Source organism: Bos taurus, chromosome 16 (assembly GCF_002263795.3).
Source record: "Bos taurus isolate L1 Dominette 01449 registration number 42190680 breed Hereford chromosome 16, ARS-UCD2.0, whole genome shotgun sequence".
In the NCBI taxonomy this organism is placed as follows: domain Eukaryota; kingdom Metazoa; phylum Chordata; class Mammalia; order Artiodactyla; family Bovidae; genus Bos; species Bos taurus.
The window spans coordinates 50,624,236-50,641,939 of record NC_037343.1 but is presented as its reverse complement, the minus strand read 5'-3'; the positions used below and the strand labels follow the sequence as shown (position 1 = coordinate 50,641,939).

Here is a 17,704-nt window from a genome sequence, read left to right as displayed (position 1 = left end):
TTTTCACAGTTAAACATGGAGGTTATTTTTGTTGTTCTTTGCAACCCCTTGGACTACAGCACTCCAGGCTTCCCTGTCCTTCACCATCTCCCGGAGCCTGCTCAAACTCATGTCTATCGAGTTGGTGATGCCATCCAACCATCTCATCCTCTGTCGTCCCCTTCTCCTCCTGCCTTCAATCTTTCGCAACATCAGGGTCTTTTCCAATGAGTCAGCTTTTCACATCAGGTAGCCGAAGTATTGGAGCTTCAGCTTCAGCATCAGTCCTTCCAGTGAATATTCAGGACTGACTTCCTTTAGGATTGACTGCTTTGATCTCCTTGCTGCCCAAGGGATTCTCAAGAGTCATCTCCAGCATCACAATTAGAAAGCATCAATTCTTCAGTGCCCGGCCTTCTTTATGGTCCAGTTCTCACATCCATACATCACTGCTGGAAAAACTATAGCTTGGACCTTGGTTAGCAAAAGTGCTGTCTCTGCTTTTTAATACACTGTCTAAATTTTTCACGGTTTCCCTTCCAAGGAGCAAGCATTTTAATTTCATGGCTGCAGTTACTGTCTGCAGTTATTTTGCAGCCCAAGAAGATAAAGTCTGTCATTGCTTTCACTTTTTCCCTTTCTTTTTGTCATGAAATGATAAGACTAGATGCCTTTCTTAGTCTTTTTTAATGTTGAAGTATATTGGCCTTAAAAAATTAATTGAGCTTTTTTATTCTTGGGAAAATTTATGTTAAGATTAATATTATTTCTAAATTAATTACTTGAAAGAATTCACAGCAAAGGTCTGTGAGCCTGGAGTTTCCTTTGTGGGAATGTTTTAAATTCTAGATTTAATTTTTAAAATACAAATTATTCAAATTTTTTATTTCTTCTTTTATCACCTTTAGTAAGTTGTGTTTTTAAGGATATTTTCAAGTCTGAAAGTGAAAAGAAAAAGTGAAAGTCACTCAGTCGTGTCCAGCTCTTTCCAACCCCATAGATTTTCAAGTCTAAACCATACTTATTTACATAGTCTGTATCTTTATTACCCTTTAGAATATCTTTAATATCCGTAGACATTAAATTATTACAGATTTGTCTTCTCTTTTTTTTTTTACCGTGCAGCTTCTCCATTTTATTTTCCCACTCCCACCATGTACAAGCCACCAGGTGTTTTAGTTTTCTGTGGTAACATTTTAAATTTAATTGTGTTTCACTTATTTTTTGGTTCACTAGTGTATGTATTGAGCCTGGCGGGTTGCCGTCTATGGCGTCGCACAGAGTCAGACACGACTGATGCGACTTAGCAGCAGCAGCAGTGTATTTCTTACTGAGGTAACTTTGGTTTATAACATTATTACAAGTTTCATGTGTATAACATTATGTTTCTACTTTGTTATATTTCTACAACAGCATGCTGCTGCTGTTAAGTTGCTTCAGTTGTGTCCGACTCTGCGACCCCAGAGATGGCAGCCCACCAGGCTCCCCCATCCCTGGGATTCTCCAGGCAAGAACACTGCAGTGGGTTGCCATTTCCTTCTCCAGTTCGTAAAAGTGAAAAGTGAAAGTGAAGTTGCTGAGTCATGTCCGACTCCTAGCGACCCCATGGACTGCAGCCTACCAGGCTCCTCCGTCCATGGGATTTTCCAGGCAAGAGTACTGGAGTGGGTTGCCATTGCCTTCTCTGACAACAGCATGGTCACCACCAAAAATTTAGTTTTCATTTGTTATCATACAGTTGATCCCCTTTACCCATTTGCAGATGTGTCTTTTTCCTTTCGTTTTCCTTGATGTATTTTGTGCTTTATTCGGTGCATACAAATCTAGGATCATTATATCTTCCTTTAAAAGTGACATTTTATCATCACGAAATTTTGCTCTTTTAGATGAAGAACTATTATTGGCATTTGAGTCCCCTTTGTCTGACATCAGTACAACTATGCCTCTGTGTGTGTGTATGTGTGGCAGGGTGGGGGAGACATAGTGTTCATGTGATATATTTTTTCCATCCTATACTCTCAACTTCTCTGTATCATGTTTTGGAAATGGCTCTTATAAACAGAAGTTAATTGTTGTTTTTGACCTAGCATGAAATCTGTATCTTTTAACTGAAGCATTAGTTTATTTACAATTAATGTTATTCTGGTAAATTCCAATTTAAATCTATCATCTTACTGTTTATTTTGTAACTGGCCTATATGTTCTTTCTTTTGGCCTTCCTTTCTTGCCTCCTTTTGGTTTAATTAAGTGTTATTTTTCCACCCCCACCCCCACCTTTTATTATATTTGCTAAGCAATACTTTTTAAAAAATATTCCAGGTACCTTAGGAATTATACAAAACATTCTTGAAATGTACCTTAAGTTATTCCTTTTACTGTTCCAGGTAATGCAAGAACCTTATAATGCTTTAGTCTTATTTATCCTCTTATCAATTTTTACGCTGTTGTCGTCTTATGTGTAAACTCTACTTATATTTTAAGCCCCACAACAACTATTAATGTTATTTTAAATGGCATTCATTCAGATTCCCCTCCTCATGCACCCACTTCCTCTTGAAGGACCGTGCTTACGTCCAAGACCATTTTCCTTCCTGAAGTACTCCTTTTAGTATTTCTCCTAACAGAAGTTTGCTGGGTTTTGGTTCTGTGCAGATGTCTTTCGCCTGCCTTCATTTTTGAGGCTGTTTTCTCTGGGTGTGTTGCCCAGAGGGCAGGGATGCTCTCTCTGCATGCCTGGGGCTTGGTCTCTTGGCCGCGGCTGTGTTGCTGTGTCTCTTAGAGACTCGCCTGACCACCCTGTTACTCTCTGGGAGTGGGTGCTTCTCTTTCTTCTCTGGCTGCCTGAAAAATGGTCTTTGGGCAAATTTGTCAAATTATATTAAAATTACTAAATTGCATTTAAATTTCTTGTATTTATAAATGCAAGAAAATCATATCCCATGACCTGTTCTTAACTTAATCTTCAGAGTATGTGAACTCATGTTTCATCTGTCAGACATGATATTTATTTTACATAATTGTCCTTCTTACACACATGAGCTTCAAAATCTTGGAAGCCAGACTGTATTTTTATAGCTTGAGTGCCTTGGTCAGGCAACTTAGTCTCTTTATCCTTTAGTTTCTGTGCATTTTAGAAAGATTATAGGATATTTGAAATTTCATTGTAAGTGTGGGTTATGTTTAATGCGATATTTCTGTAAAAAGCTTGAAAGTGAACATCACTCAGTCTTGTCTGACTCTCTCTGATCCCATGGACTGTAGCCCTCCAGGCTCTTCTGTCCATGGAATTCTCCAGGCAAGAATATTGGAGTGGGTAGCCATCCCCTTCTCCAGGGGATCTTCCCAACCTAGGGATCGAACCTGACTTTCCTATGCTGCAGGCAGATTCTTGACTGACTGAACCATCAGGGAAGTCTAGTAAAAAGCTTAGATGGATACTTTTACATAAATGCTTAATAAATATTATCAATGATTTCAATGAAAAGAACAGCCTTCATTCTTCTGTTTCAACAGACTTGAGAAAGGGGGAGTATTGACTTTACTTTGAGACTGTGAGCGCCTCGTCTTGGGCAGAGTCTCTTATCTCCGCTGTAAGGTGTCAGCCCAGTCCTTTCAGGTGCTGCCCGGCCCCTCCCCGCTTGCCGCTACCCCTCAGACTCCACGTCCGCATCCCTGTCTTCTCACCGGGTCCCACGGGCCCTTTTGCTCTCTTCTGCACTTCCTTCTATCCTGCTTTCCCCTCTCTGTGCTGCAGTCTGAATCTTCTCATCTGAAAGTGAAAGTCGCTCATTCACGTCCAACTCTTTGTGACCCCATGGACTATACAGTCCGTGGAATTCTCCAGGCCAGAATACTGGAGTGGGTAGCCTTTCCCTTCCCCAGGGGATCATCCCAAACCAGGAATCGAACTGGAGTCTCCTGCATTGCAGGCGGATTCTTTACCAGCTGAGCTACCAGGGACGCTTTGGATCTTCTGCTGTCTCTTATTTTATCTAACCTGTTCTTTTTAATTTTTATTTTTCCGTGCTTGGTCTTCCTTGCCTCGTGGGCTTTTCTCTACTTGCGATGGGCAGGGGCTGCTATCTAGTTGCAGGGTCCTGGCTCCTCACTGCGATGGCTTCTCTTGTTGCGGAGCACAGGCTTAAGGGTGAGCAGGCTTCCGTAGTTGTGGCACATGGACTCAAGTAGTTTTGGCTCCCAGGCTTAGTTGCTCCTCAGCATGTGGGATCTTCCTGGACTAAGGATCGAACCCGTGTCTCGTGCAATGTCAGGCAGATCCTTTACCACTGAGCCTCCAGGGAAGCCCTAGCCTATTCTTAAATCTGGCTCCTGAATTATTAATTTCAGACGCTGTATTTTCACTTTGAGAATTTCTAAAATCCTAGGGTCTTTAAAATTTGACTCCTTTTTCAATAGATCCAGTTCTTGGGTAAAATTCTGTCCTTTTGCCATCTTTTTCAATGTACGTTGAATATCTGGATCTCCTCTGAGTCCGTTTCTATTGACTGTTGGCCCAAATGCTCCTGCTTTATGGCCGGCCTGGTGATTTCTGAATATCAGATCCTGTGTTTGCAAAGCGGCAGGAGCTCTGAGTGATGTTATTTCCTCATGAAGGGACTTGATCTCATCCCGGCAGATGGACTGTGGATGGGTCACCTGGACTCCGCTGATGCTGGTCTGTTCCTCATTTTCCTTTAATGTCTTGTAGTAATTGCAGCTGGAAAAGTCTGGGGGGTGACTAGGACCCCAGTCTCCATCTTTTGTCTCCCCGACACCATTAGTCAGCCAAAAATCTCGTATTGGGCTTTTTTGTTTTCCATTTAACAGCTGTGTAGCTTCGTTTCTTGGCCTTCTGCCCTGAACTTCACAGCGTAGGACTTGTAGTTCCCTTCCCTCGAAGGGAAGCTTGGATTTGAGGTTCATTTCTTCACATCCCCGTTTCCTCGGGGACCTTGAGAGAGCCCCATAGTGGGGGTCACCCCAATCCTCCGGTGAGGCTAGGGGACAGCATCAAACCAGGTGGGTCATTCTTGAGCCTCATAGAGCCAGTGGACTTGCCTTGGCAAGTGTGGGCTCCCTGGGGACCTGTCGCTTTCCCTGCTTTTCCGTTCCTCCGTTTGGAGCGGGACTGGCTATCCACTTCCTGTCCAATGTTGATTTTTTTTTTTTCTTGCCACGCTGCATGGCTTGTGGGAATCCTAGTTTCCCGACCAGGGATTGAACCTGGGCCCCAGCAGGAGGAGCACTGAGTCCTACCCACTGGACCACAAGGAAGTTCCCCCAGCATTGCATTTTCGAAACACAGCTTGTCTGGTCTAACAGGTCTGAGCTGGGGCTGGGTGAGGGCAGGGGTGGGGTAGATTTCCTCAGGACAAATTGCAGCTGAGTGTCACTCCTGCAGTTTAGATGATTTTTATAAGACTGTGGTGTCGGAGTTGCTGCTGGAGAGGAGCCTTGGAGCTGCTGGATGGAGTGTTTTGTGTGCAAGAGAAGCATGAATCTGGGGGAACCAGGAGCAGATTGTTTGGGACCAAATGTGACCCCTAGGTCCTGTGCAGAAGCCCCACCCCCAAATGTGTGTGAGGCCACGAGGACGTTGGGAGGAAATAGTTGGGGTTGGGGGGCTTATACCCTGTGAGAGGAGACCCTGGGGAGAGGCCATTGTCAGAACCCAGACCTTCAGTCCCCAGACCCTGCTGGAGACAGCCTGTGGGTCTGTCACATGTCTAGGAGGGCTGAGGTGACCCCTCAGGAGGCTTGTCTTTGCTGCTCTGAACCCCAGTTTTTTATTTTTTTTTTAATTTTTACTATAGTCAATTTACAATTTTATGTTAGTTTCTCATGTACAGCAAAGTGATTTGGTTATACACATATATATATTTTTCTTTTTCTATTTGGTTTATTATAGTATATTGAATGTAGTTCCTCATAAACCCCAGCCTTTACCTACAGTTGGTTCCCACGAGCTCCGGGCCTCCCTCTCTGCTTGGCCTCCCAGGAACCAGCCTCGTCTCCTGCTTTGACCCGCACATCTGGCTGTGATGCAGGCGCCGTTTGACTGTGGCCCAGCCATTGCTGGCTGACCTTCGGAGGCCGGCATCCCCAGTCTCTGCCCGTCATTTCCCCGGGGACACGTGGGGCACATGTTCTCGGGCCAGAGCTGTGTCTCAGTCAGCCTGGCCCTGTGCTCCCAGCCACGGACGCAGCAGGTAACACCGGCCCCGACAGCACAGGTGGGCTGTGAGCAGCTCCAGGACTTGTGCTGTTTTTAAAAGTGAATCCGCAAAGGAAAGCCTCCAAATAGAGATGGGTTGGTTCAGCGTGAGCTCAGTGGCAGTAGATGACTGGCAAGTCTCTGTGTTTTTCCAGAAACTCTTTGAGAAAGCCCTGGTCTTGGTCCGCTATTTCATCAAAACTGAACTCACTTCGTGACAATTTGTCTCTTTGTGATGAAACTTGTTAGAAAGTGGAACTGTTACAATACTCCACCCCACCCCCACCCCCCAGAATGCCTTTTAGGTTGGGCTTCCTTGTTTTTGCTTGTGCTGGGTCTTCATTGCTGTGCGGGCTTTTCTCCAGTTGCGGTGAGCGGGAGCTACTCTCTAGTTGCGTCGCATGGGCTTCTCATTGCAGTGGCTTCTCTCATTGTGGAGCGTGGGCTCGGTTGCTCCATGGCATGTGGGATCTTCCGGGACCAGGGCTCAAACCCCTGTCCCCTGCACTGGCAGACAGATTCTTTACCACTGAGCCACCAGGCAAGTCCAGGGTTGGGCTTCATAACGGTCACTAATGGGGCAGAGGGGCAGATTGAGGAGCCCAGGTAGGTGGCCTGCACCTCCTGGGACCCCGAGGCTGTGACCCTGGTCTCCACCGCCTGAGCCTCATCAAGGTCTTGTTCTTTGATGGAGCATCTGGTCCTGTGACAGCAACTGAGCCGATGGGGACAGGCCTTGAGGTCTTGGTAGCTGGGCTCCCCAAACCCTGGTGTACGGTGCTGGCTGGGCCCTGGCTCCACATGGAGGTCCCGGCCTCAGGAAGCAGAAGGCTTTGTTTCACTGAAGCATTTCTCTTTACAAACATCAGAACCCTTGTCCTATGCTGGTCCCTCAACACTTTGGCGAGAGCGAACCCACTCTTCAGGGCCTCTGCCGTTGTCTTCCCTCAACGGAGACGTGAAAGCTTCCTGCCTTGAGGGCCAACTTGCCCTCCTCCCCTCCCCACACTTGGCTGCTCTGTGGCTCCCACAGCCACTCTGCTGTCCACGCAGCCACTCTGCTGTCCAGACCTTCAGCTGTTGTGTCCTCACAGGCACGACTCAGATGTCCATCTTGGCCACCGGGTGGGAAGAGTGTCAGGCAGGTGAACTCTGGGGACATGTCTCTGCCCCACTGCTCTGCACACAGGGTGTGGCATTGGGTGGGGCCCCCGTACCTCTTCTCTCTATTGCACGTGAGGCCCCAGGAGACAGGACACAGTCTGGTCCCAGGCTCCCTGGGGGAATTTCCGTTGTGCACCCCCCCAGTGCTGCTGGCCCTGCTGCTGGCAGGTGCTCCGCAGACCTCTGGGCCCACAGCTGATGGAGGTTGTCCCCACAGCATGTGTCCAGAGGTGGTGGCGTGAGGTGGGTCCAGCTGAGCCCAGCCCCAGTCACTCCATCTTCCCATGGCTGTTGTGGGACTGACCTGCCTTATCCATGCAGCCAGCCATGCCAGGCCCCGTGTCCCTGCTCCTCTGGCCAGCCCGGGTGGCCAGCCTCAGGGAGGGTGGCGGAGCCTGCAGCCTGATTGGGTGGTTTTGGTTACGTGATGGCCCTGGGCCAGTCACATCCCAGGGTTGTCCTTCTTGGGTTGTGGTAGACCCAGGTGAGATCACCTCCCCACCAGCAATGTCAAGGCTTAGGAACCGCGTCAGGACCACGTGAGGAGGGACAGGCTTCATGGGAGCCAGCCTGCTGAGGGGACCAAATGGCCACCATCCCTATGTGGCTGGCTACCTGCCATAGCAGCTCCGAAACCCTTCCCATTCTGCGTTTTTGGCCTTGGGCCCCTTCACTCACCTCTCAGGACAGCAGGACACAGTTCAGAGTGAGAAGCAGGAAGCCATGTGAGAGAGGACCCTGGAGGGGTGCCCCCACTAGTCAGCCCAGCCATGGCCTGCTCACTGCTGCCCTGCCCCCATCATGACCTTCAGGGCTGCAGGTGGACATGGGTCTGGGTCGTATGGCTCTAGGGGCAGTGCCAGGTCCCTCTTGAGACAGGTCACTTGGTGTGCCTAGCAGTGGGTGGCCACGGTCAAGTGATACCAGCCCTTAGGGAAAGGCCCACAAGCTGTATGGCTCCATGGGCTTCCTGGGGCTTGTGTCCAGTCTCACTGTGTCCCTCAGGGATGCCCAGCCTATGCGGCCACCAGGTTCCACAGCAGCTCCAGACATGTCCCCCAGTTCAGGCCAGCATCCCACCTAAATCCCAGACTTCTTTTTCAGATGGTCACGTGCAGCCTGCAGTAGGAGGGTTTTGGTGGAACATGTGGTTGGTGAGGACAGGGCAACCTGAGTAAATGCCCTGCCTCCTGGGGCCTGGATCCCAGGCGACACGACTCCCCTGCAGGAAGCCAGGCCTGGAGGAAACAGCACTGCTCTGCCAAGGACCCCACCCCCAGCCCAGCCCCAGGGCTGCGGGGACCTCCCAGCTCCCTGGCCTTGCCTTGGGCTGGTCACCAACCTAGAACTGCCAGGGACGCATTCTGCTGACCCAGGTGCCCTGCTGCAGGTGCGTTCCTGCTGTAGTTCTGAGGCTACAGGACTGTCTGGGGGCTGTGCTGGTTGGCCCAGTCACCTGGGCAGTGGGTCCATGTCTAGCAAAAAGCCAGAGAAGCCTCCGAGAGCATCATGACCTGCCCTGCAAATTCAGCACCTCCTCACGCACCACTCCCCCCCCGCCCAAATCTGGGGGCTGCCTGGTTTGTTTCGAGGTCTGTTGCTCTAAGCTCCCTTTTTAAAGTGTAGTTTCTTCACCTTGTCAGAGCCCTCATGATGCTAGATTGCCATAGAAACGGAGCTCATTAAAGTTCCCTGCAGCCACCCTAATTATAGAATTCCAAAGACAAGCAGCGAGCTTCTCTGGGGGTGTCGCTGAGGCTGAGCGAAGATACCAGAGTGGCCGAGCCCAGGGACCGTGAGGACTGCAGTTGTTCCCATCCTGCACTCAGATTGCAGGCACCCCGGAGACCACTGGATGCTCCCAAGTGGACTGTGGCTTTGAGCAGCTCCAACTCTGAACTCAGCCGTGACACAGTGACTAAGGTGGAGCCTCCTGATCCCCAAGGACTCTGGGTGGAGCAGCTGCGAGGTCAGCTGGGGTCACCCACCAGTGCCTCTTCTTGTAGAAGTCTTGCCAGCTACCCCCACCCACCCCTGGCTGGTTTTCAGGACTGCTTACTACTGAGACCAGCTGCACAGGAAGGTGGACAGGCAGGGCCCGTGGCCAGAGCGGTGGGAAGGGGCAGGTCATCCCCAGTGTGCCCGGCCCTTTGAAGCACTCTGCACACGTGCCCTTCTCCGTTTCCTGTTGTGTCGGGTGAGTCAGGATCTGCACAGACATGTGTTCTGCACATGCGTGTGCCCGCCTCCATTGCCTGTTGTGTGAGATGAGTCGGGATCCGAATGTGCTTCCGTTCTTCGCTTTCTGCCATTAGAGTGGTTCAGTTCAATCACTCAGTCGTGTCCGACTCTTTGTGACCCCATGGACTGCAGCACGCCAGGCTTCCCTGTCCATCACCAACTCTCAGAGCTTGCTCAAACTCATGCCCATCGAGTCAGTAATGCCATCCAACCATCTCATCTTCTGTTGTCCCCTTCTCCTCCTTCCTTCAATCTTTCCCAGCATTGGGCCTTTTCAGATGAGTCAGTTTTTTGCATCAAGTGGCCAAAGTATTGGAGCTTCAGCTTAGAGTGGTATCATCCGCATATCTGAGGTTGTTGATATTTCTCCCAGCCTGGCATTTCTCACATGTGATCAGCGTATAGGTTAAACAAACAGGGTGACAGCAGACAGCCCTGTCATACTCCTTTCTTGACCTTGAACCAATCAGTTGTTCCATACAGGGTTCTAACTGTTGCTTCTTGACCCACATCCAGGTTTCTCAGAAAACAGGTAAGATGGTCTGGTATTCCCATCTCTCTAAGAGCTTTCCACAGTTTGTCGTGATCCACACAGTCAAAGGCTTTAGCATAGTTGATGAAACAGATAGATGTTTTTCTCAAATTCCCTAGCTTTCTCTATAATCCAGCAAATGTTGGTAATTTGATCTCTATGTCCTCTTCCTTTTTGAAACCCTGCCTGGACATCTGGAAGTTCTTGGTTCGCATAATGCTGAAGCCTAGCATGCAAGATTTTAAGCATGACCTTCCTAGCACAGGAGATGAGTGCAATTGTCTGATAATTAACACATTCTTTAGTACTACCCTTCTTGGGAATTGGGATGAGGATTGACCTTTTCCAGTCTTGTGGCCACTGCTGGGTCTTCCAGATTTGCTGACATAATGAATGCAAAACCTTGATGGCATCATCCTTTAGGGATCTGAATAGTTCTGCTGGAATTTCATCACATCCACTAGCTTTATTAACAGCATTGCTTCTTAAGGCCCACTTGACTTCGCACTCCAGAATGTAAGTGTGAAATGGGGACTTTCCTAGCAGTCCATTGGTTAAGACTGCTTTCCAGTGCAGGGGGCACAGGTTTGATCCCACATGCCATGCAGTGTCCCCCCCACCCCACCCCCCCCAAAAAAGGTATGGGATTCCCTGCAGTCCTTCATGGTTCCTTATAAGTCCACAGGGCACTGCTTTCCAGGTGGCAACGTGGGTGTGGGTTGGACAACCAGGGGCTCCTGTGCCTCTGCTGGGATTGGGGCCGGGGTCTGCACTGCTGGGACTCTGACATCTCCCCATCCCTGCCAGGGACGGGGGTGATGGATGGTACACCTGAGAGCCCATGTGAGTCAGGTTCTCCAGAGAAGCAGAACTGACAGAACATGTGGAGAGTCGTTATTGTAAGGATCCTGCTCACAGGGTCATGGAGGCTGCAAGTCAGGCCTGCAGGTTGGAGATGTGGGAGGAGCTGCTGCCATGGTCCAGGTCCAAAGCTGTCTGCCACAGTATCCCTCTCGCTGGGGGAAGGTGGCCTTTGGGTCTGTTCAGGGTGTCACCACGACAGAGGATGAGACGGTTGGATGGCATCACCAACTCAATAGACATGAATCTGAGCAAACGCCAAGAGATAGTGAGGGACAGGAAAGCCTGGCATGCTGCAGTTCATGGGATCACAAAGAGTCAGACATGGCTGAGCGACTGAACAAAGCCGTCACCTGATCAGATGAAGCCCACCCGTGGGGGGCAATCTGCTCCACTCTGAGGCCATTGACTTAAATGTTCATCTCATCTGGAAGCGCCCTCATAGAAACATCCAAGATATTTTGACCACAGATCTGGGCACTGTGGTCCACCTAGCTGACTCATGAAATGAACCACCACATCCCCACCCCCCACTGCCAAGAGGTGCCTCCTGAATCCACACTCAGTCTCCCGCTAAAGACAACAACATGGTCACACCTCTGTCCGATGTGTCTGTCCTGCAACGTGCTGGACATACACTGACCCCTCCCCCAGGAGGGCTGGTTGTCTTCTGGAGCTTGGAGGACGCCACTTCCCTCCTGTCTGCTCAGCACTTCCTCTCTGCTTCTCCCTGAACTTACACACCTATAACCTCTGCCATCTGGGAGCCGTGTTGCATCTGTCCTGTGGCTCTCTGAGCCCACCCCTCTAGCCAGTGTCCTCCCATGGTATGGAGCGTGTGTCTGCAGGCACTGCTCCCCACTGGTCAGGGCACAAGCAGCAGCGGCATGGACATGGTTCCTGCAGTGGGCTCACAGCAGCAGCTGGAGCCTCTGTGCAGAGACAGAGCTCAGTGTTTCTACTAAGATCTGAGATTCATTTATGACCATGTTGTTGTTGCCACCTCTGGCCCCTCGCTGTGTTTTTACAGTTCCTATTGTATATTGTTTACTGCAGCCTTTGAGGCACCCCAAGAGCATGGGAATCACGCATGTTATGAAACATACAGTGGAGTAGATATGCACGCCCTCAGCAGCCAGCCTGCCCAGCACTGACGCACTGTCCCAGTCTACTTACTAGGATGATTTCCCTTTATGAACATGCATCCTGAAACATCACACTGTCCATTTTCTTGGTTTTTAATTTGACTCTGTGGACTGTAGACCTCCAGGCTCCTCTGTCCATGGAATTCTCCAGGCAAGAATACTGGAGTGGGTTGCCATTCCCTTCTCCATAGGATCTTCCCAATCCAGGGGTTGAAACCAGGTCTCCTGCATTGTGTGCAGATTCTTTACTCTCTGAGCCACTGGGCAAGCCATTTTAGTTTGATAACAGGCGTCATTTTACAGAGCCCATTTCATATACGTCAGTCTGCCATTTTATAACTTAAAATTTTTTATTTGTTTGTTTATCTTTGGCTGTGCTGGGTCTTTGTTGCTGCACAGGCTTTTCTCTGATGGTGGTGAGCGGGGTCTCCTCTCTAGTCGTGGTGCACAGGCTTCTCACTGCAGTGGCTTCTCTTGTGGCACACAGGCTCTGGGACACTCGGGCTTCACCTGTGGCTCCTGGGCTCTAGAGCAAGGCTCAGTAGTTGTAGTGTACAGGCTTAGCTGCTCCACGGCACATGGGATCTTCTTGGATCAGGTATCAAACCCATGTCTCCTGCATTGGCAGGCAGATTCTTTACCATTAAGCCGCTAGGGAAGCCCCTGTGATTTTGTACTGATTTTTTTATTTGATTTGATTTTGGAAGATGCATTTGTGTGGCTGAGGGTGGCTCAAGCTGGGTTATGACTGAGGGTCCTCCCAGACAGCCATGCCCCAGGTCACCTGTCCTCTTGGACCTGGGTGGCTGCAGACATCCTCCGGTGGCCGTGAGCCCACATGTGAGGCCTGTCAGGCGCTGACCTAGGAGCAGTGTGACTGCTGCGTCCCGGGGAAGCACACATGCCCTCGACCATTGATTCTGGCCGTGGTTGAGCTCCCCCAGAAGGACAGGCGACTTCAGGTTACTCTGATCCTTGACAGTATTTGACGTTGCAGGAGACTCATCTTCTGTTTCCGTTTCTGTTTTCCCTCATTGACTTGTGGGCATGCCTCCTGTATCCTGAATCATTAGCCCATGTGGCACAGCTGATAATGAGACGGGGGTTTGTCTGGCCTCATGTTGCCTTAGGGTGAACGTGCGTCCTTTCCTCCTTTTGTTTTCAGGGTTTTCCTCCACCTCCGATTAAGATCGTCAGGTTTCCTTCTAAGACTTGTCATTTTGCCCCTTAGTTTCAGTCCTTGTCTTTTTAAATGAGTGTATTTGTGTGGTGGCACCAGGTCTTGGTTGTGGCATGTGGGATCTAGTCCCCTGACCAGGAATCGAACATGAGCCCTTGCATTGGGAGCACAGAGTCTTAGCCACTGGACCACCAGGGAAGTCCCTCAGTCCCTACATACTGAGGGGATGATTTGTGTGTGGAGTGAGGCAGGCGTCTGGTCTGCTCGAGTCACTGTCACAATACACCGTATGCAGCAGAGACTACGGGACCTCACTTCTCAGGGTCTGGGGGTGGACGGCTGAGCTCCGGGTGCTGGCAGGGTCGGGGTCTGATGAGCACCCTCTTCGTGGCTTACAGACACTGCCCCGGCTGGGTCCCCATGCAGTGGAGACAGAGGTCAGGTGTCTCCTCCTCTTCTTATGAGTGTACTGACCCCATCAGGGGGCCCCACGCATGACCGCTGAACTCAGTGACCTCCCCAGGGGCCCCGCCTCCGAATACAGCCGTGCATGGGGCAGTGGAGAGGGGCTGAGGGGGGTGGTCAGAGCTTCCACAACAGCGGGGATCCCGGCTTCTCTCACTGTGGACAACAAGACATCGCCCATGTTCCCTCGGCCCTGCTCAACACATAGGAGTCCCGAAGGGCTCTGTTCTGTCCCCTAGCCTAGCTTTCTGGTCTGCTGGGGGCTGCTAGACATCTTTGAGTTCCTTATTTCGGGTGGCTTTACTGAAATGTGAAGGGCGTCCTGTGGGTGCATTTTCAGGCTTTCGTGCTGTGTGTGTGTTGAACACTGGAAGGGCCAGAGCCTTGTGCCACCGCGTCCCTGCCTGACAACCCGGCTCCCTCTGTGTCTCGGGGTCTGTCACTCGGTGCCTCACCCCGCCGCGTGCAGGCACGGCTGGGGGTTGTGAACGCCACACACAGGGCAGTCAGCCCTGTGGATGTCGGCGGGGACCTGCTGGGGGCCAGACTTCCCCCGGATCTGGCTGGGAGGGCTATGCCCTGTGATCAGGCAGGGACCCTGGGGCGTCAGCGGGAACCCCTGGAGCCCAGGGCAAGATAGGCGGGGGAGCCCCGTTCTGTTTGCACGTTGGCGTCTTGGCTTCCCCCTTCACCTCTCAGTTGATGGGAGGGGAGCTGGTTTTGCAGTCACTGTGACCAGGTTTCACAGGTTCCAGCCAGAGCTGGTCATTTGCTTGTTTTAAAAACACTCTGTTACAGTTTCCACTTCTGTATGTTCCTGGCAGCTCCCTGACTCTCATGAAAGTCGCCTTCACTACAGACCTCTGTAAAAGCACAAAGCTTCCCGTTGTAGCCCAAGTATTTTGTTTTCACATACTTTCAAAGCGTTGGGAAGGAGCAAAGTTGGAAATGTTTTTGAGGAGGAATGAAACCGCCCGTCCTGGTCATACGTGTACCTCAGCGTGTTTCATGAGCCGCTGCTTCCACACAAGTCTGGTGCAGGTTGGGAATGGGATGTTTTTGGTGACTTTCAACTCAGCATAAGTGTGCGGTTGGTTTTGCTTTGTTTCTACCCCTAGGTTTGTTCTTAAAGGGGAGCTGGGGGAGGGGGGCGGTGCTGGCTGGACGCCTGCCTTGGGCTGACCGTGGACTTCCCAGCGGCCAGGGTCCCTCCCTGGACAATTGAATGTAAAGGTCTGGAGAACCCTTGGCTCCCATGGAGCCAGTTCCCATGTGGAACGGGACCTGGTTTTCACGCCCAGAGGGAAGGGAGTGGACAGGAAGCCCATGGGGGCACACAGGCCCCAGTGGCCTCACAGCCTGAGCCCCTGCAGACGGCCGTCCTTGTGGGTCGTCCGGGGCACCATCTCCCCACCTGGTGGTGTGGAATAGCTGCGAGGGTGCTGGCGTCTCAGCTCCTCGGCCACCGCCCCGGGCCGCCTGGACTGGCGGCCTGTCCCCACCACCCACCGTGTGGTAGAGCTGGGCTCGCAGCACCAAGGCCATTTCTTTACGCTCTTCTCATGTTCTCTCCAGAATCCATCTACCGCCGTGGAGCCAGAAGATGGCGGAAGCTGTACCGCGCCAACGGCCACCTCTTCCAGGCCAAGCGCTTTAACAGGGTGAGTCCCCCCCAGGGGGAGATGCTGGGCTCTGCTCCACACTCAGCCCTGGATGGCCACAAGCCCTTCATGAGCTCCCTGAGCCGGCAAGGCGCCAGCTCAGGTCTTTTCTGACAAATGTGACCTGTGTGTCCCTGTCACATGACCCCCTTCCAGGTACCGTGTCCCATCACATGACCCCAGTCCTGGCACTGGGACTCCATGGACATTCAGAAGGGACCCTGGATTTGTCCCGTAACCAGGATGCATGTGTTACCACACAGTGTCCCCTGCTGGTCTCAAGGGTGTCCTGTGAAGCCCAAGGCCCGATAACGGCCCTCCAGCCCCTGGCCCCACTGCCCAGCTCACTCCAAAGGCTTTATAGCTACACGTATGGTATTTCTCCTCACGCTGCCCTGTGTCCTGTAGAGACCACGGGGCTCACGTGGTCATTGTCCTGTTGCCACGTGGAAAGGGAGGTGCCTGCAGAGGCCCTGTGGCTGAAGACCGCCTGCCTCAGGGCTCCCCACACAGAGCGCCCCAGGCTAGGCGCTTAGCAGGTCGGTCTGGTGTTTGAAGTCCAAAACGAGGACTGCTCTCAGGGCCCAGCTGCTCTCAGGGAGAGTCCCTCCTGCCTCTGTGTAGCTTCTAGGGTCACTGGCATCCTCGGAGGCCCTGGGCTGGGAGCACAGCCCTCCTGCCTCTGCCACCTCCTGTCTCTGCACCCCACCCCCACCCCCGACTCCTCACCTCCGGGATGCCCATCATGACAAGGACCCAATCTGACCTCATTTATGGGTGGACATGAATTTGAGGGACACCACTGAGTCCCATACAGCAGCCGAGCACCTGCTGACCTGGGGCCCCGCGTGTGCTGGCACCCTGCCCTGGAGGCTGGCCCCTGCACCTGGCACGAGTAGGCACACACAGCGTGGCGGGTGCCGTTCACTGTGATGAACGACTGGAGGGAAGTCAGCCAAGGGGCCCCGGGGCTGTGTCAGGAGTGAGCGAGGAATGAAGCGTGTCTGTCGGGAAGGAGGGGGCCCTGGTTCCTCCAACAATGACAAGAGGACACGAGGTCCTTGGGGCGTCGGATAACGTGGGAAGGCTGGGCATCACTGAGCGTGGACAGAGGGCGGGGGCTGCAGGGATGACGGGCCACCCAATGGGTGTGGACGTGAGACTGCGGTGAAGCACCCAGACAGACAAGATGAAACCTGGAGAAATCGAAACTTCCAGCCCCAATGACACGAGGTACCACTGCCTGCCCTCCCATGTTAAGAAACAGATGACTGACCAGCCTGTGGTCAGACAGCTTCTCTCCTGTGCCTTTGGGCACCAGTTAGGTTCTGGCCATAGATGGTCTCAGGCAGATGGGCCAGGCCGCCCTGAAGGACCTCAGGGAACCACTCACGCCCTGCTTGACAAAGTGACTCACTGGCCCACGATGAAGCCCACCCACTTGGCAAGACTGCTCAGAGGGGCCTGGCCTCTCCTGCCTACAGGTTCTAGGAGGAAAACTCATTTCTCTATTCGTCAGGTGCAGAGCCTGGCACTCCTCCTGCCACACCCCCTCCCCAAAATTGTGGGCAAAGCTTTTCCTCTCTAAGGAAGAGCAGGAATTTGGGGTGAGGGTGGCCACTCTAGTCCTCTCCCATCTGCTGTCCCCCAAGCACCGACAAGCTTCTAACAAACACCAGGAGGCCAAGGGGGGAGCCAACCCTGATACCCCCAGCCTTTCGGGAGCTGGCTCTTCACAGGTGGGGAAGTGGGCGTGTCGCTGTTCATCCCCAGGCTGGTTTCCCACCTGGGGTCCCCAGACTCCACCTCTGGAGGCCATACCATCCACCTGTGTTCGCTGGGCAGTCATTCCACATGTCTCAGGAGCTGCACACCTGGCTCTGCGGGGTCAACAGGGCTCACAAGGACGAGCCAGCGAAGGAGGTCACGTCTCTCCATCTTTGCTGGTGACCTAAGGACGAAAGCAAGGGCTGTCAGCTTCCCAGGGCAGAGCTCCCTTCACTGGACACAACTGATCTCGAGCAGAGAGAGAGGCTCAGCCAGGGACTTGCAGAGAGAAGAGGGGGGTGCAGCATCCACCCCAGAACAGGGAGCACGAGGGGCCAACGGGGACCCCCAATCTCTGGGACAGGACTGGCGATCAGAACCTGGCCTGGGACCCAGGGCGTGAGTGTCTCCTGTAAGGGTGGAGGGTCATCCAGTCCATCCCAGGGAGATACTGGTTGAGTGTGAGTCAGCAGGGAGGGGCTGTCCAGGGCTGGG

At 52.1% G+C, this 17,704-nt stretch overlaps 1 protein-coding gene across 4 annotated transcripts in view; it reads left to right on the top strand.

The window, feature by feature from the left end:
* The window catches only part of PRKCZ (protein kinase C zeta), a 99,489-nt gene that overhangs the window by 57,605 nt on the left and 24,180 nt on the right, over window positions 1-17,704 (top strand). For all 4 annotated transcript variants that reach the window (XM_005217021.5, XM_005217019.4, XM_005217018.5 and 1 more), the window contains one exon: window positions 15,357-15,442. Coding sequence is in view for 2 of the 4 variants with exons in the window: in XM_005217018.5 (XP_005217075.4) it covers window positions 15,357-15,442 (86 nt within the window). In the remaining 2 variants the exon portion in view is untranslated. The remainder of the gene's footprint in view (window positions 1-15,356; window positions 15,443-17,704) is intronic.